Consider the following 18206-nt stretch of genomic DNA (forward strand, 5'->3'; position numbering starts at 1 on the left):
ATACATATGGTTACAAGCGCCTGCTTCCCGTCGCATATCGGGATTCAGACCATACTTCTATGTTCAGACTAAAAATCCATGGATTATGAAACCTATTATCTTAAGCTATATGGATGTATAGTCCAAAGGTACATGTTGCGTTAGTATGGACTAACGGTCCATACGAACGCTAGAATACCTTAGGTAGTGTACGGTAGGGGGATACGGAATAGTTGGGTACCGGTATACTAAGCTTTGCCTTGTGTTTATCAGCGCACCGTAGCCTGCAGTCTACCTAGATCTCGAGAGATATGGGGGCCCGGCTGATTTCTTCTCGTGTGAGTAGCTACGTGTTGTGTACTTGGTTTTGTAAGTGATAGGGGTTATTGTAAGCACACCAAGGGCCGGAAGGTAACACGTTCCTGCATCAGGCCTTGTCCTTTTGTGTGTGCCCGCCCTCCTACTGAAAGAGCGAGACGAGGAGCGATTTGACAAGCTATAGGACCAAATTGCGTAATTATTTATCCCACTAAGTAGGGACCTGCAGAAATTCTACTGAAGCCTCACTAAAAAAAAATATACAGAAGAAGCCCTCAAAAAGCACACCCTAAAATGTGGACACTTTGATAATCCAAGGGGGTGGTACTCCAGTGTATCCTGTACTCTGATCTTTGTCCTCGGTCAAAACAAAAGTCGAACAAGACATATGTGCAGTAAGTCAAAAAACAAGCTTCATTTGTAAAGTGTATAACCACAATTGATACTTTAAGAGTTATAATTTTGCAAGAATTTGGTGAAGATCAAGTGTGGATTTTAGTGTAAGTCAAGGCTTATTTTTCTATTTTGACCGAGGACGAAGATCGGAGTACGGGTATATTGGAGTGCCACCCCCTTGTAACCTTTATGCACCTATCAATGCATTGCCCCACCACCCCCCCTCGGGCATAAGTGGGGGAATTGACACAAAACTGCTGCCCCACTATGGGGCATTTGACGATCGTTCAGTAAGTGCCCAAATATTTTTCGTTGTAACTTCCTTTGCTATGTCAAATCCCGAGTAAATCCCGCGTTGCAACTGGGGCCAACAGTGGGGATTTGACACGATAGGTTTGCCCTACTATGGGGCATTTGACGTTCGGCTGTGTCAAATCCCCACTATAGCCCCATATATACCCGAGGGGGGGTAGTGGGGCAATACATTGATAGGTGCATTAAGTTACAGTAATTTTTCATAATCCCAAGTGCATCAGTGTACACATATCAAGACTACATGCCAGTTAGAACACCAAGCACGATTTTGAGGTGACTGGAATAGGCAGGTAGTAGAAATCATCAAAATTTTCCCATTAAACTTTTGCACTATATAAAGTACGTGAGGTAGTTACAGTAGTTGCACCGTCTAAGTGGTGTCAGCAGCTAGGAGTACCAAAGGAACCAAATTTGGTCAAACTTTCTGCTCCGCAGCAATAACAATGGCCTCATCAAGTAATCCAGAGTCAGTTTGGCCCTTCTTTCCCCTCCACAATAACCGCTTGGGAAATAGAATTCACTTAAGATTTTTTTTGTATCAGCTACTTTTTAGGCCTGGCTCATGGGCTATGAAGTCTGAGGGTTTTCTAACAAACATGAATACCAAACAGTCATGATTATACAAGGAGGAGTGACTTAGCTGTTTCATGATCAAGCTAAGCAGCCTTTTATGTGATTTAAGCACGTAGCACTAAATCCTTTGTGTATTCATTCACCCAGTAATTTTGTACCATGAAAAATTTGTCTATATAAGTTTCTAACTGGGCCCTGTACATCAAACACCCACCATTACAACTCTACCTTTTATTTTGCATAGTATATACATACCTGGTAATATGCGAAGGTGTTCACTGTTCTGATTGGTCAGCGTCCGTGCACACTATTGTGTTTTTACACATTCGGCCACAGATAGATCACAATGATTGAAAGACTATATTTTAGTGCCAAGGTGTTAATGACTGGATTAAAGCAACCTAGCTCATTTAATTAGGGGTGCATACCCAAAGCTGGCTGCAGAGTTTGCTTGTCTGTAGAGTTTTTGTTAGAATAACATGTCTAATGCTGCGTAGTGGGCTTACAGGATTCTGAATCATGTTGATAACTAAAATGCAAGTGCAATTGTATGCACATATGTACTCGAGTAAAATAGTTAACTGCAATTTTGCAGATCATTGTTTTAGGAATGTGTGCTGTACTTCTATCCAAAGTGGTATTCAGTAGCAGCTATTTAATCAATCGATTCAAAATGTCATTGATGTGTAGCGTCCTTAGTAGACTTCTGTTAAGGCTATGTTAGAGTTTCAATTTTGTAATTATTTGAAGTCAGATACTACACTGTATGGCTGGTAGAACCTGATGCATGAATAGCGTAATGATGACATACCAATGTAATAAAGTGTCCCTTCAAGCCCCACCCCCCTCCCCCACTTGCGGTCTATATGCAATGTAAACCATATGTGTGCACATAAATTATGATTGCTTGCTTTCATTGCATATATAAGTGTACAAGTTATATTCTGTGTGTCTTTTAATTACAGCCTGTTGGAATACCCTACACACATACTGTAGATGCAGAGTGACTGTCAAGGTAAAAAATATATGTTGGACACTAAGTGTATTATGTGTGATTAGCAAAAAAGTATTTAGAATTTAAATAGTTAAGTATGGGTTTGTGCACGCATACAAGAGGAAGGCTTTGCATCATACATACACCATGTTTTGTACGAGGTAGACCAAGTCTCTGTCCCGGGTCGCTATTGTGTATGGCCTATCCACATCCTCTCACCTGTTGTAAATTTCAAAATAGGTTAATTAACATCCCCTGACTAGGTGAGTCCTCTCTCCTGACCTGGGTTGTAAATGAGTTATTTAGCATCCCCCGGTTGAGCGTATGTACTTTCCATGAAGGGTAGGGGCAGACATGATGATATCAAGATGTAAAAGTGTGTGTGTGTGTGTGCGTGCATGCGTGCGTGCGTGCGTGTGTGGGTGTGTGTGTGTGCGTGCGTGCGTGCATGCATGTGTATCCTTGTCTTACTAGTGGTGTTGGGGTTGTGGAACTTGAATTCTGTGACCTGGGACCAAAAAGTTATCCAAGTAAAGTATTTTTCAATTACAGGTATGCTCTAGTTGAAATCAAGGGTAAAGCACTCTTAGCACTTAAGTCAAGTGCAAGTACTTTTTACTGTATCAACATATTACAGTACCTAAGTGTTATTTGTTAGTAAAAAGCAGACAAAAATCTATGTTTTAGTTCATAGGACCATATAGTAAATAAGAGGTTAGCTACTTGTTCAAATATTCTACACTATTCTTATGTATCTATCTATAATCTTTTCTGACAATATCAAGTTAAATACTTGACTAGAACCTTCAAGTGATGCTTGAACACATTCGAAACCTACGGAATAATTTTTGTTGACCAGCAGGCACTTATTTTCTTAAACATGCTACTGTAGCATTTTCATTATTACAGTGTGATCCTGATGGGAGAACCCAAAATCAAACCATTCTCGTGTGTAGTGTAGAGCCTCAATAGAAATTACTAATCTTATTTCGTTAAAGTACAGTCTGTATTTACATTAAGAATACATGATACTTAAAAGTACTTAAAATACTTTAATTACTCAAGTATGTAACATGGGGTGTACGTTAGGAAAGTTGAGCAAGTGTTTAAATAAAATTCAAGTACTTTCAAATATGTACTAAAGTGGACTTCAGTATAAGTACTCATGTACATGTACTTGGACCCATGTCTGATATTTGTGTGCATGCGTGCGCGTGCGTGTGTGTGTGTGTTATGTGAGGCAGCATAGCCAAGTGGTTAGGGTGTTGGGAATGGTTGCAGCTTTGATTCTAGGTTATGCCAAATTGGTGTTGCTGAGTAATACGTTTTACTCACATTGCTTCAGTATACCCAGCTGTTTAAGTAGGAACCTGGTGACCTGATGTAAACAGGGGAAGCAAATGCCAAATGTCCATGTCTCGCACAATGGGTGTGGGACTTCAGGCGTCCACACCTTAATCTGTGAGACACGGTATAGTCTCCTACAGGTTACTAGTCCTGCCCACGAAGATTTGAGTAGCTCACAGTGTGTGTGTGTGTGTGTGTGTGTGTGCGTGCGTGCGTGCGTGCGTGCGTGCGTGCGTGCGTGTGTGTGTGTGTGAGTGACTACTCTGTGTGTACAGTATGTGCAGTGTATCCTATGTACATGATGTGGACACACTGAACAAAGTATTTTATATATATTCACATATACACATACTAGCACTGGTACCTGCCCTACGGTGCAGGACTGCTTGCAATGTCATGCACTTTACACTAAGTTTAATCTTGTAGCTGTCTAGTGACAAAAATTCCTATACAGTATTGGAAACCCAAGTATAAAACATCACTTGTCTATACTTTAACTTAGTTTAACATGATTATGCTTCAAGGCACATATTCAGAAAATGTTGCACCAATAATGTTCAGAATCAAACTATAGTGTATTGTGTTTACCTATAGTGTTTACCCTACAGGTACAAATGGTGCTAGTAGTAGTACCTGTCCTATTATGCACGCTTATGTAAAATCATTAATGATGTTTAAAATGCTGATGACAAAGACATGAATTTGTACATACTGTTGTAGTACCTGCTTCACAGTGCAGTACTTGCCTTGCTGTGTATTTTATGTGCTAAATGTGCAGAGCCATCTCTGTATTAACTAAGCAATGGGAACCGAGCATTAAACATCAGTGCCATTCATGTAACTATGTAGCATGCATGGTGATGTCACTTTTAAAGAAGGTGAACTGAGTATAGCTCTAAGCTAAGCCTACGCGAGTTTGCTTCATTATACTTTAAATATGCTTTTATTATTCATGGTGTGCTTTATGGTGGTGCCAAAATTAATGGTATTGGTGAGATGGTGTACATACCCCTAAGTTTTATCTAAAGTTGTATGTACAGCCCACCTGTGCTGTTTTAAGGGTTGCATTGTGCTTTCTTTTTCCTACAGAAATTTTGTACATACATTAAATCAAATCTGAGAGGATGGTAGATTGTACTAAGTGGACACGCAAAGAATAAGTCAACCAGCTTATATATAGCAACTCCCCAGTTTCAATTCTAAGTGGGGGATAATGCCTTATGTGTTACCATATTGTACTTTAACTTTCAATTACCTGAGGGAAGGTACCTGAATCTGACTTAGTTTTAATAGAGGTGTGCATCAGCAAACCCATTGCAGAAATTAAGCATTTGTACACTGTAGCACCTCAGTTTTCTTTTCTTTTGAATAATCAGAGGCTAAACCTACACATTAGTTTGATGAAAGGAATTAAAGTTTGGAAATGGATTTAAGTTCTTTCTTAATTCCTGCAATTACTTCAAATACTTTTATTGAAATAAGATTATAAAATCAAATGACTATTTGACCATTAAGAGTGTGACATCAGTTGTGCATAGCTTGCATGTTGACACTTATGGATTCAACAGCATTTACCTTCCCTTTGAAGTTGAGTAGTATAATAGCAAGTGGCACAAGAGGAGGATCCACTTAGGTATTGGAAACAAAATGAAGTCAAGTATTCTCCATTGCATGGCTAAAAGTACTACAAGGATATGAGTGTAATTTCGATTTTGGTGGCCTTGACCTTTGACTTAGACTTTGACTGCGGTCACAGATCTACCTACAGTGAGTGCCTGTGTGTCACCCCCTTGTGTTAGAAAGAACGAAGACGCAATTATTTTCTATTGCACCATTGAGGCTTTATCCACACGTCTCAATTAAATGCCGCAAGTGTCTTAAATAAATGCCGCATTTGTGACATCACGTGAATACGCTCTATAGAGAGGAGAGCTGTCCCATACGCGCAGTATTGGCTGCCCATACGTGTACGGGGGCCCCATACGCATACAGCGGATTTCTCTTGCATTAGAATTTTGCGTAGCCCGTATTGTACACTTGCCAGGCTTTGAAAGTGAAGGCACATGCGCAACACGGAATACGAAGATTCAAACACAAGAGAAATCCGCTGTACAGTCGATCGCATGTGCGTTTGAACATTGCGTAGTGCAAATGCCCAAAAGAAAAAAGAAAAAGTGTTCCATAAATCTTCTGTTTCACCAGTGAACTTCACAGGATGCCATACGCAGTGTTCAAATGCACATGCAATCGACTGTATGGGCGCCCCATATGCGTATGGGGCAAGTGATCTGCCCCATACGTGTATGGGGCAAAATACGCGTACGATTCATAACAGTTATATGTAGTAGGTTCTTTAGATGAAAAAAATGAACTTTTTGTGAATTGTGATGAAGGTTTACATCAGGGCATCAAGCATGCACGCTGCATTATGTGCTCCCACCTCCCCAGGAAACTGAATTTTTGTAAAAATTAACATGTTGTATGCCTTCACACCTACACCAATTTCGTAGCAGATCCTCCAGTGTAAATCAGATGGCTACAGGATCAAGGCTGCCCAGGTCCAGTCATGGATTTTTTTCTCCTCATGTTTCTGCGACTTTTCAAACATATTAATTTATAGCTAACATCTTTTAAAAGGGAGTGTAGGACCAGATATCCTAGCTACAGACTCCAGGGGCGGACTGATCCAGACTGGGGGTGAAAATGAAATAACACTACAGGGAAGGCACACCTGCGAAACATGCCAACCTATAAAGGGGCATAGACCCTCTGAGATGGAATCTGAGAGTGATTTCAGCATGGTTTTGTCACGATAATTTTATTCGACTGTTGTATTAGAGGTGACTGCTCTATTAGGGTATCTCGATCCTGATAGTATGGTGGATGAGCCAGGGTTTCCAGCTACCCTCCTGCTGAACTATTTTAGTATAGCCTGTACAGCAGCTCTGCACAGTACAAGTAGTCTCTAGACAGAATTTTAGAATGCACTCAATGCAGCTCCCTTGAAAATGCTGACAAACTCTGAGTATTGCCAAAGGTTTATACATTTAACAAATTTTGGTGTGTGCAGCTATATAGCTATTTGGTTGGACAACAATCAAAGGAAAGTTATTGTTTGTGTTAAAGAAATTTTATTTGATTATAGCTACAATGCCACTTATCAATGCACAGCTGGCTGTATGTGTACTTTCATACAACACTCAATATATTTAATTTTGGGTTCGATTAGCATGTAGGTTGGCCGCTAGGAGTCTTGGGAGTATGGTAGAGACTGGTGACAGTTATTTATGCAGCTAAGAGTCACAAATAGAAAGATAAAACTTCACTGGATGAGATTTTCATGACATATAGAGCACAACTGTCATATGTACTAAAACATTTTGGAGGTGGGAGTCAAGAGCCCCCTTCACCCACCCTAAATCTTTCACTTCGGTATTTGTGCTGTAAAGCCTTAATAAATAAATAAATACAATCCGGCTTCACTCAGAAGGGTTGTGAATCTAATACCTATTTGTGCCATGAACTGAGTCCATAGGCAGCATCATCAAGTTACCAGAGGTTACTTACATAGCTCATCTTAAAACTTGTTTCAGGTGAAGATGTGTTTCCAGTGCACAGTGTCTTATTTTGTACTGAATGTAAATTGCTGGTAGCTCTGTTGCAAAATTTCCAAATGTCCAATTTTTAATAATGGCATATATGTTAGCTCACCTTCAAATATTTCTTTTAGGCACTTGGCAGCCAGTTCCATAGGCAGGGGGAGGAAGGGGCCAGAAGAACTAACCCCTTCTTGAAAATAGGTCCACAAATAATAAATAATAATTTTGTCACTTTTAATGACTGAAATGAATGTCACCAAATTCAGCCTCTACCCAATCAACTGGCCTTTTGCACTTCAGCAATGCCTTTTCAAGGAACCAGTAGACTTACTGGAGCTTAATGTGTTGTAACATTGGTATATTGGATGTGCACAGTAAAGGAATATGTGTCAAAAGACTGAATAACTAAGTGTAATCTCATGAAAAGTGGTGGTGGTCTTCAGTACTGAAGTTGTAAATATTGTACATCAGTCGTATTTTTGTAGGAATGTGCAAGTGTGTGTGTGTGTGTGTGTGTGTGTGTGTGTGTGTGTGTGTGTGTGTGTGTGTGCGTGTGTGTGCGAGTGCGTGTGTGTGTGTGAGTGAGTGTAGATATTAGGGTAGCGGACACAAACCCTATCTATTAATTTTAAATTCACTATACAAATTAGTCAACTCAAGCATCAAATTTGTAGCTAAAATAATGCCCATCATAATATTTTATTCAGAGGTGGAGGAAGTTGAAAAAATTTGAGCTGACACTTTATGGAAGCTGGAGGCTTGTTCATGGTTGCAGTGATTATAAAAGTGTGCGAAGCACATTCAGTATGCAAAGCATGGTCGGGTCTGGGGGCATACTCCCCCAGAACATTTTTTGAAAAATAGGTGCTATGAGATTGAATCTGCCGCAAAATTATTATCATTCAAGTACAATGAATCCTAGCTATTTATGATCATGCCAGTTTGAAACCACAACAATATTTAATTACATATGATGTCACACAAAGTAATTATTGGAGGAGCTTTGCCCCTCTCATGTGAAGGTTGAGGGGGCTAGCCCCCACCTTCTGCAGCCACTGAATTTATTTAGTCAAAAACAATTTGTTTTCAGTATCCAATATGGCAGTTTATTACACAAAAGTATTGTTCTATGAAGAGGTTCAATTTGCAGCTAGTTTTTTCCTAGAATGAATTTTGGATGTTCTAAGAGTAGTTGAGTGTACTATTAGAGTATATAGCCTATTTGAGTATTTCGTCAATTTAAGCGTATACGTACTTATTTAATACTCCTTATAAGTATATACTCTTAATTGTCAATATGCTTAAATGAAATTGCACTTGATCAAGCTAAGAACTCAGTGGGAGAGCACACCTTAAATTAATATAATTTCTCCTGATGTACTCCAGGGACAGTCCAATCAATACCAGAGTATGATCTGTACAGTCAGACAGCTACATCAGTTCTGTGTATTTCACAGACAGAAATCTTAAGAGCATAGGGTAGGTAGGTCAGCAAAATAGTAACATGTATTAGCAAAGGGGTCCAGAAATAATAAAAAGCAAATAAGGGGGCATGCATGGTCTTGATGAAATGCCATAGTTTGTTTGCAACCATAGCATTACGTATACATACTGGAAAGAATACAATGAAGGCTCTTGCTCAGAGCTTGTTACTGGTGGTACAGGTCTAGACTATATAATATATGATGTTGGAAGTGAAAATGCTAACCCTTGTTTGTTAAGGTCATGTCAACTTGATTAGTAGTTTCACGGACCCAACCAACTGACGCTTTTAGCAGATGGAAAAAAATTTATAACTAAAAAATGAAGTTAATATAGCTGTCACCATAATTTTTTTAATCAAGCCCAAATAGACAATAAGCCTATTGAAAGCACTGCAGAGATATACTACAAATTATAGGATGACTTGTGAGGAAAGATTGCAACCTTTAAACTTACCCTCCCTAAACGAATGGACATGATAAAACCACTCACAAAATTATCAGGGGTTTAGGAAATGTGTGTGTAGCACTAGATCTTTTTACCATTACAGCTATACAAGGAGCTGGCTAACTCCAAGTACTAGACTGAACTTTTTTACCAATAGTATTGATGACTGGAACGCTCTCCCATCTGATGTAGTTTATGCTTTGGACACTAATTAATTCTTCTTTTAAGACATTAATTTTTACTGTTAATTGTTTGTATGGTTATACAAGACTATTGTGTTTTTAGAATCATAATGATGAAGTGTCATTTCAAACATGCCAGGCCATCATTACTGACCAATTATAGGAGCTGGTAGTGTACCAAAATGATGGTCCCATATATTTTTACAGGATAGCTGAATCACTCCACCACTTCTTGAAATAACATTATACGAGATCCACTCAAAAACTAAACCGAATGCATGGGAGCCTATAGTTGTGTCCCTGACTACATCATTTCATAATTCTTATCCCACTATAGTGATATTAAAGCCAAGTGTTGGTCCCCATGAAATCATTTGAGAGTATATGTATTTTCTATAAACTGCATGTATTCTGGCATTGGGTGATCACAAGTTGATGTCACAAACTGTCTAATAAGGCACCAGCCGTCCTGTTTACCCACTTTATTTGGTGCAGACTTACTCTACTAATGGTGTTGTCTAACACAATAAGCCTAGACTATCAGATTACTTAAAGCCACCAAAACGGAAGTTCTCAATAGACAAATCACACCAGTTACTACCAGTATAGAACTGAAGCTTTGGAGTATTTAATATCCATTAGGAACCAATTCCGTTCTGCACGATAACACATATGATATACCACTTTCAGCATAAAATATATGAATTTTTTTGCAAGTTGATAACTGCATAAAAGTATTAGATACAAATACCATAATACAGTCAAGTAAATTATAAGGTAATTGGTAACAGCAGTATTAAACTGCCACATACACAGAAAAAAAATTAACTACACACACACACAGAAAAAAAACTACTGTTGAGAACTGCATGAATACGAAGTGCACTGTACACATTTTCAGATTAAGTAAATACAACACTGACCACACGTGATTATAACATTTAAAAGAAGTGAGAGGAAAAAGTTTACATGTGCAATCAAATATTTACATGCATAATCAAACATCACCAATTGTGTCAAAGAGTTTGTCATGGTACATTAATTACTAACACTGGTACTGCCAAGCCTATCTATTGTGTAACGTCTGGCCACTACAGACAGTTTCTTTACTTGATACTTAATGTCTCTAAATTGTAACACAAAAATGAGGTTGGTGACGTTCAAAACCGCCATCAGAATATAACAGGTATTGAGTAATCCAGGATAATTCAGACCGTCCAACTCGTCACGTATGTCGTCACATTTAGGATCTGCTCCCTTGGATTGACAAACAGCATAATCTTCCATGGTTCTGTAAATGCTGTCGTAGTTTCGTACAATCAAAGTAGACGTAGTCAAAAACAAGACACCAAATAAAACATAATATGAAAACAGCAACAGCAACTTGAACTCTGGCGTGGTTAGTTCTAAAATGTTGCACTTTCCTTTTCTGTCAGCAGTAGACGCTTTAAAAATCCCATCACGCTACAAAATAAATACCACTTTATAGTTAAACATCTAGCAGAAATATGTGAGTACATTGTAACATTGAAAAAGAGAGCTTACCTGATGGAGCATCCAGAAGATTGTAACAATCAAACACACACCAGCTCCTAATATGACATTAATGGGTAATAGTTCAGTATAGTAAGCCACGCGTGGCTCAGGGACACAATAGTTTGCCGGGAATGAAGGAACGTTGTACTCTGATGCAGAAACGACAGCTATTGGTGGAATAATGGCCACTAGCATGGCACCCCCAACCTCAACAATATGGAACCAGTGGCGGTAACTGGACTGGTCAAAATTTCTTGCCTTCATTGGAAACGCTAGTCTTGTGAACATGTGAAGTAAATGCATGATCCAGAAAAAATGCATCAAGAGCACCGCAGCATGAACAACAAATCCTAAAAAAAAGAATAATAAAATTAATGGCATTTTCATCAGATACAAACCTGACGCTTGGCAGTAAGCAGTAGGGCTCTTGTATGCGTCAATTAAAGACCTCTCTGAACAAAACAGGTTGTCACGACCAGCAGGGAATGGGAGCAAGAGGAAAAATGCTATAAAAGAGACAACAAACTATTAAACTACTTAACTAACATTGGCTACAGATCACACACATATATCCTGTTACACAACATACACTAATACCATTTGTACACTTTTAAGCATTTTAAACCAAAGTTCTTATCAAATGATATCATAATTTTCTCATACATGGAAAGCAAGGTAACACAGTAACATTGTAAAATATCTTCCTTATTTACCATTTAAGGAAATTATCGCACGCTTCTAAATGAGAGCATATGGCTAGCCACTTAATACATGGTAATATACTCTTACTAACATTATGCATGCCAATAAATTAACTGTTAGTCCACCTAGGACATCTAAAGCAATGAAGTGTGGAATAGGGTAAGCCAGTTACATTGATGAGACCCACCAAACAACACTAATTACTAGCCTTACAACTCCTACACAATGTTACTCTACTACTAATTGCCTTATTAGCACATATATGTCTTCTTACAGATGGTCATCACACAGACAGTCTGGTAGACAATCAGAATGGATGGAAAATGGAGCCTAGATAAGACAAAGACAATAATAATCTCATTCAATGTAAACATACCCAAAATATTTACCGTTTTCTTTTAGTGTCTCATTGGAAAAATACTTCCCTTACTATTTTTTTTGTCAGGGCTTATTCTATATTGTACAAGGTCCATCCCAAGAAACACACACACCCACTCTCAATAATATTATAGCTATGCTTGATTGCTCTGTACTAAACAACTCAAGACACACACATGTAGATCACAAATCATGACCAATTAAGTTATGTTAGTTGTGTTAACCAGTTTACCACACAGCAGAATATGCGTCTGTGCAACAGTTGTAACGTCAGAAGAGGCTTACATGCTAGTTCTTCTGTATATTGAAATAATGATGACAATTGTTCCACCGATTAAGCTGCTGACGGCCGCAAAGATAAACAGAATGTCTTGCAGTAGAATACTTCCATCACTGTTCTGAGAAAACTCTTCACACAATGGTAGACAAAAAAAGCCACAAAATTTTCCGAACTGGTCTGCACACTGTACTATAGCTGTCTCATTTTCTATTTCACCATCAAACTCACTGCAATTTGGTAGTCTAATATTAAATTGCTCAGCGCCAGGTACTTGACTAATAGATCGTTCCAGTAACTGCCATTCAAGAACACACAACTCATCCCGGACCTCCCTGCATTCGTCACCAGTAGGACTAACCAACCTTGCCTCGGAACTGTTCACATTGCAAGGAGTGTTAAAAAATGCACACATAAATGACATCAGTTTGTCTCTACATTCATCTGATGTCAGACTGGTCCTTAAGGACTTTGCAGTTTCACGAAACAAACCATCCTTTAATCCATCCACTATAGGATTGTCAAGAACAATAGGGACTTCACTGACATTAGCTGCAAGTGCTCTTTCAGACAAAGAATGTTTGCAAATATAACAATCTGGATAGATACTGCAGCCACTATTAGGCCGATCAACACACGCTGTAGGTGACGGCGTTGAAAACTAAATAAAACAAAAACAATGTAAACACAACATACAACTGTACAAGGAATTATATACGCAGACTTCTACAATTTTACAAGGTGACAGATATTGGCTTGCAATTTGCAAAATGTTTAATATTTAACAATTACTGCATACTTACAGAGGCACTGCATGTATCCAGGTTTATTGGAATATCAATGATGGAGAAGTCATCTGGCTGGTCAGTGTAATAGAATATTAGTGGAAGCAAAAAAACGACAATCACCATGACAATAGCTATTCCCAAGTAGAAGTATTTCAAATATTTCTCAAAAGGTTTATCATCAAGGTTTTCAAATCGGAAGTTCTGTTTATCTTTAGGAACCTTTCCATTTTCTACCGACTTCTCTGATTTTTCTTCTTTTTCATCGCCACCATCTGTTGTAGTCAGTGGGTTGTGAATTCCTGAAATCCTTTCTGCTTTCTCACGAGCAAGGGATCGTTTCTTCTCGACCTCTTCTTCTGTGTATACCACCTTTTCACCGTCGATGGTAACACCAACACTGCTACTACTACCCAGTGATAGCTCGTGCTCAGTATTGCTATGGCTACTGTCCACCATTGTAACCTAGGATAGCAAGTACACAATTAGGTATCAAATACAACACACATACCACATACAAGTAACATGTATATAGCCAAATCGTTGTACCATTTAGTAAACAAAACATCCTTTACACGACCAGTTAGCACCGTAAAAGAAGAGAAATGCATTAAGACTGATCACATACACCAGTCCATAAATAATTACCCACAAGGAAACAAAAGGCACCGGAAAACATTCTGTGTAGGTAGTTCTGGTGTATTTGTGTTCACAGAGGACATGTGATGTACTGTGTAGCACATAAATTATGTTTACTTCCTTTCAAAGAAAATAAATATTATGAGAAAATTCCATGCGTAAATACTTAAACCACTACCTTCAAAATATATTAGATCCAGGCTTCAAGGCATCTTGGATGTCTTCACATAATATTTTACATTCAATTTCACTACTTTGACTGTTAGTCAACAAGGCACCATTGACTGGTTTCTTCATGACTAGCTCAAGTCATTCTAGTCTGAACTAATAGTCTTAATCAAGTAATGTGTGTATAAAGTAATTACAGAGCTATTAAAACTTAAGAGGCCAATAAAATCACATGCAAGGTCATATGATCCGTTATACCCAATATGACAAGCTTCACAAGAATAGAATCTGAAAATGCAATAGGCCATCAGTGAACAAATGCTCAAGATAGACAGTACATTTTAAAAATTCATTGTCAGCAATAATGGGATGGGCTTTCTGTTCTGGTGTGCCTGGCAATGAATTGAAAACAAACAAGTTATCTAGCAAGACAATGTTACACTGAGACCACACAATGGTACCCACAATGGCTACACCTACACTGTCAGCTGTGGAGTCAGCATTAACACCAAACACCACCACAATTCCACCAAAAACAAACATCAAAGGAAGTTAAACTAGCCATGACACTGGTCACTTTAGGCAGACAGTGTATGACATCATAACAAAACACAGTAACCACATGTGTGCCCTCTACACCACATATCAACACAGACTGGTCGCTTCATTAAACCTCAATACTGCCTTTAAATCCAACCAGAACAAATTAACAAACTTTAATCACTACTAATCAGCCTACTACATCTTTCACAGACTCCTATACAGCAAATAAATTACATGTAGCAACAGAATCATATACAACAACAAACACTTTAAGTGGTACCACATCCAATATACCATCTATGATCTAAGACATACTGTAAGCAGATAAAATACTTCCTACCCACCATACATGTACAGTGGTGATATAGAACAAAATATGTTATACTAGTTTGCGCTTCTGCCTTCATTTTAACATAACAAGATTTCTTTCCTTGTACATAACATACTACTACCCACACACTCTATTAACCCAATATTACTACTGCAATCTAATTCGGAAGAAAACCCAAGCAGCAAATTACCTTCAGTGTGGTGGGTGTGTATCGAAAATGCTATGAATGAAACTTGTGCTATAAGATCATAAATAGCATATACTGCAAGTGATGTCTACTCTTATTGTAAAACAAGACTATGGTTGAAGTTACTGAAACCTGAGATCATCAACTGATATAATATTATCCAGGTGGTAAAATGACACCAAGGTAACATACAAATGACATGTTAACAACAAGCAATGACACCATAGCAACAGTCATTAATCCTATGTCAGCTCAAACTTCACTGTATTTTCAAGTGTTGGTAAACAGCTGAGGTAAGCAGGTAATAATATTCCAACACCAGCTGCTGATTCACTAATGTAATAAATGATGTAACCAAAATTACATCAGCTATACTTAGCAGTGCTGACTAAAGGAGAACATGATTCTCTCCACACCAATATCAACTCCAGCACTTCACCTAATTGGATCATCAAACAGACTGGGCACTGTCATCAATTTTCCTTTAGTAAATAGAGGTACTTATTACTTACCTATAGTCAACGAGAAATAAGTGGTCTTGAATAAAATGGAACGCTACAGGAAACTGCAACACTTTTATAATCCCTACTATACAGTACTATAACACACAAGGAGAGAGAGAGAGAGAGAAAGAGAGAGAAGAAACACTTCTAAGTGTGAAGCAATCCTCACATTCACATACCATGGTGTTAACAAGCACAAAGCCAAAGTGCTAAGAAGGAATGTGGGACTTGTTTATAACATTTAACAGGCCAAGACAAAATTTTGAAAACAATACACATAAGGCTTTGTGTATGGTATCCTGCCTACACACATAACAGATTGTAAATCATATTAGGAACACATGGCAGAGAATATTATTATTAACGCTAAATTCAAGGACTTAGACATAGTGACTTGACTTACTGACTGATAAGGTGTAACAGAAAAGGGGCCAAAGTAAGGAAAAAAATCCCTCCAACCCCAGGATTCGAACTGCAGGTCACCCAATGTCTAGTCGGGGCCACACTCAGTATTCCTCCAGGAGGGATGGATTTTCTTCCTTAAATATGCCCCCTTATACTATATTGAACAAAAAAATCCTTAGTTTAGAAAGATTACTGCTAATCCCATGCAACACAACAGGAAGCAAATACTAATAGGACTGCTCCTTGCCACTACGGCTATTTGCAGGGCTCTCGTTACAGTAGATAAGCTAAGACCTCTCTGCTTACCAGATTGAGGTATCTGTCACCATGGAAGGATCACTTGTAACTGATTTACTGTACATATAATAGAACGAGCAGTACCGATCCGCCATAAGCCACAATACATTCATTCACTGTTGTATGCATATCTTCTATTATTGTAGAAATTCCTTTAAGTTATAATATCTACACTATTGTATATGCACCACACAAAACCAGGAAGTAACCCATCAAACCCACACAGTTATTATAGTGACGACTTGTGATGTGGAATAACATCATCACTGAGGTCAACACTTGGTAGAACACATCAAAACAACACACTTATTGATGTCATACTCAACATCTTTTGATCCACTAGGCCCTGAAATTTACTAACAACTACAACTACTAGCTACCATCCAATAGTAAACAGGTGGTGAGCATGGATGGCTGCTCTTTAATGAGAGTGTCTCCTTCCACTGATCCACCTTGTATGGCTACAAACCTTGGAAGGAGTAAATTGAATCCTACTATCACCTCTATTTACACTGTTAATGTTAACTATTGAGGAGAGTTTTCAACAGGATGGAAATATAATCAAAAATATACCTACATTTTTGCGTGTGAACATTTTTAAAAGTGCATGCTATTATATCTTGATGTAAGACCTCTTTTAACAATTTGGTCCTGATCAAATGATCTTCACACACGCACCATATGTGCTACTACAAACCATCAGTTGATCGACTGGCCATTAAAAACAATCTGGATGAAAATTTTTATCACACAGCTCACCTGTATACCACATTCCTAGCATTGAACACGTGTAGTCACGCTCATACACAAAATTCATAGTTTGTATAACTGTACAAGCAGAACGCATCACTACGCGTGGTATCTATGTCTAGCCATTCGTCGTGCAGTCGTTACCGCAAACTGGACAATCCTACAACAACTAGGGCAGAGCTTTACCTTACATGTCGAAGGTGACAGGCCCATTAAACACAATATACGGCATAGCCTGAATACCAGCGTTGCCTACGTCTTTGAACGTCCACCAGATCGCATGAAAAGATCCAGTTCACTCGGCACCGAGGATATATTAACAACGTACACAAGTCAGTCGGCTTTTCGTCCTGACAAATTGTACAGTCGAATTGGATCAAGCAGTATTTCATAACGAAATAAATGTTACACAACAGTCACTAAGCGTACCAAGCCTATCACTGATGGTGAGAAGTATTTCACACACATCTGACGACCATTGGAAATTACAATTAACACTACAGTGATCAGTTTAAATCACGTACGCTACAAAGACACTAATACTTGTAATACGAACAAAAAGCATAACATTTAAATAATACACTCACGTTCTCAGCAAAGAAGACTCGGTAGGATTTCAGACAAAACTAACTTTCTCTTCACCTAGATATGCGTTTTTTAATGATATGCGTTTTTTAATGAAATAAGTACATTACATAATTGTTAAGATTACGATAATAAACGGATCCCTAGCTTTTGAGCTTCTTAGTTTGTACACTGTTAGTAAACGCGTACGAATCAGTACACTGAACTGAAAACAAACACCAGCACTGATTGTTACTCATTAAGACAAGAGTGATAGCAGCCAGTTAAACATTGCCTTTACGTGCAGTGACTCACCCAGGCTGGCTGGCAGCTTTAGGGTTACCACGTAAAGGCACCTGTGTTATATACAACAGCTAGTCATTTGAGAATGTATTGGTATATGGTTCAGTATGGCTAAACATGACATCTGAGCCTATTAGCTAGCTCAATATCATCTTTAGAAAGCTTGCCGGGCTGTGATGTCAAACGTTGCATGAAATTGATATCAT

At 38.4% G+C, this 18206-nt stretch overlaps 1 protein-coding gene and 1 long non-coding RNA gene across 4 annotated transcripts; one reads left to right on the forward strand and one right to left on the reverse strand.

The window, feature by feature from the left end:
• The first annotated feature begins 160 nt into the window (after window positions 1-160).
• LOC136242172 (uncharacterized) lies at window positions 161-12299 on the forward strand. Its single transcript, XR_010694496.1, has 3 exons — window positions 161-317; window positions 2547-2596; window positions 12147-12299. It is a non-coding gene; the product is annotated as an uncharacterized lncRNA (long non-coding RNA).
• LOC136242171 (uncharacterized) lies at window positions 10334-17838 on the reverse strand. Of its 3 annotated transcripts, none has more exons than XM_066033590.1 (7): window positions 17721-17838; window positions 13329-13775; window positions 12534-13186; window positions 12145-12200; window positions 11567-11674; window positions 11178-11518; window positions 10334-11096 (listed from the first exon to the last, which is right to left on the reverse strand). In XM_066033590.1, the coding sequence occupies exons 2-7, from the start codon at window positions 13767-13769 to the stop codon at window positions 10671-10673; spliced, it is 2025 nt and encodes a 674-aa protein (XP_065889662.1). In that variant the 5' UTR covers window positions 13770-13775; window positions 17721-17838; the 3' UTR covers window positions 10334-10670. The 3 variants fall into 3 exon arrangements, with proteins under 3 accessions (XP_065889662.1, XP_065889663.1, XP_065889661.1); XM_066033591.1 differs by lacking the exon at window positions 17721-17838 and adding an exon at window positions 15618-15672; XM_066033589.1 differs by lacking the exon at window positions 17721-17838 and adding an exon at window positions 14598-15121.
• Window positions 17839-18206: the final 368 nt, after the last annotated feature.

The sequence above is a fragment of the Dysidea avara genome, chromosome 13 (assembly GCF_963678975.1).
Source record: "Dysidea avara chromosome 13, odDysAvar1.4, whole genome shotgun sequence".
Classification (NCBI taxonomy): Eukaryota; Metazoa; Porifera; class Demospongiae; order Dictyoceratida; family Dysideidae; genus Dysidea; species Dysidea avara.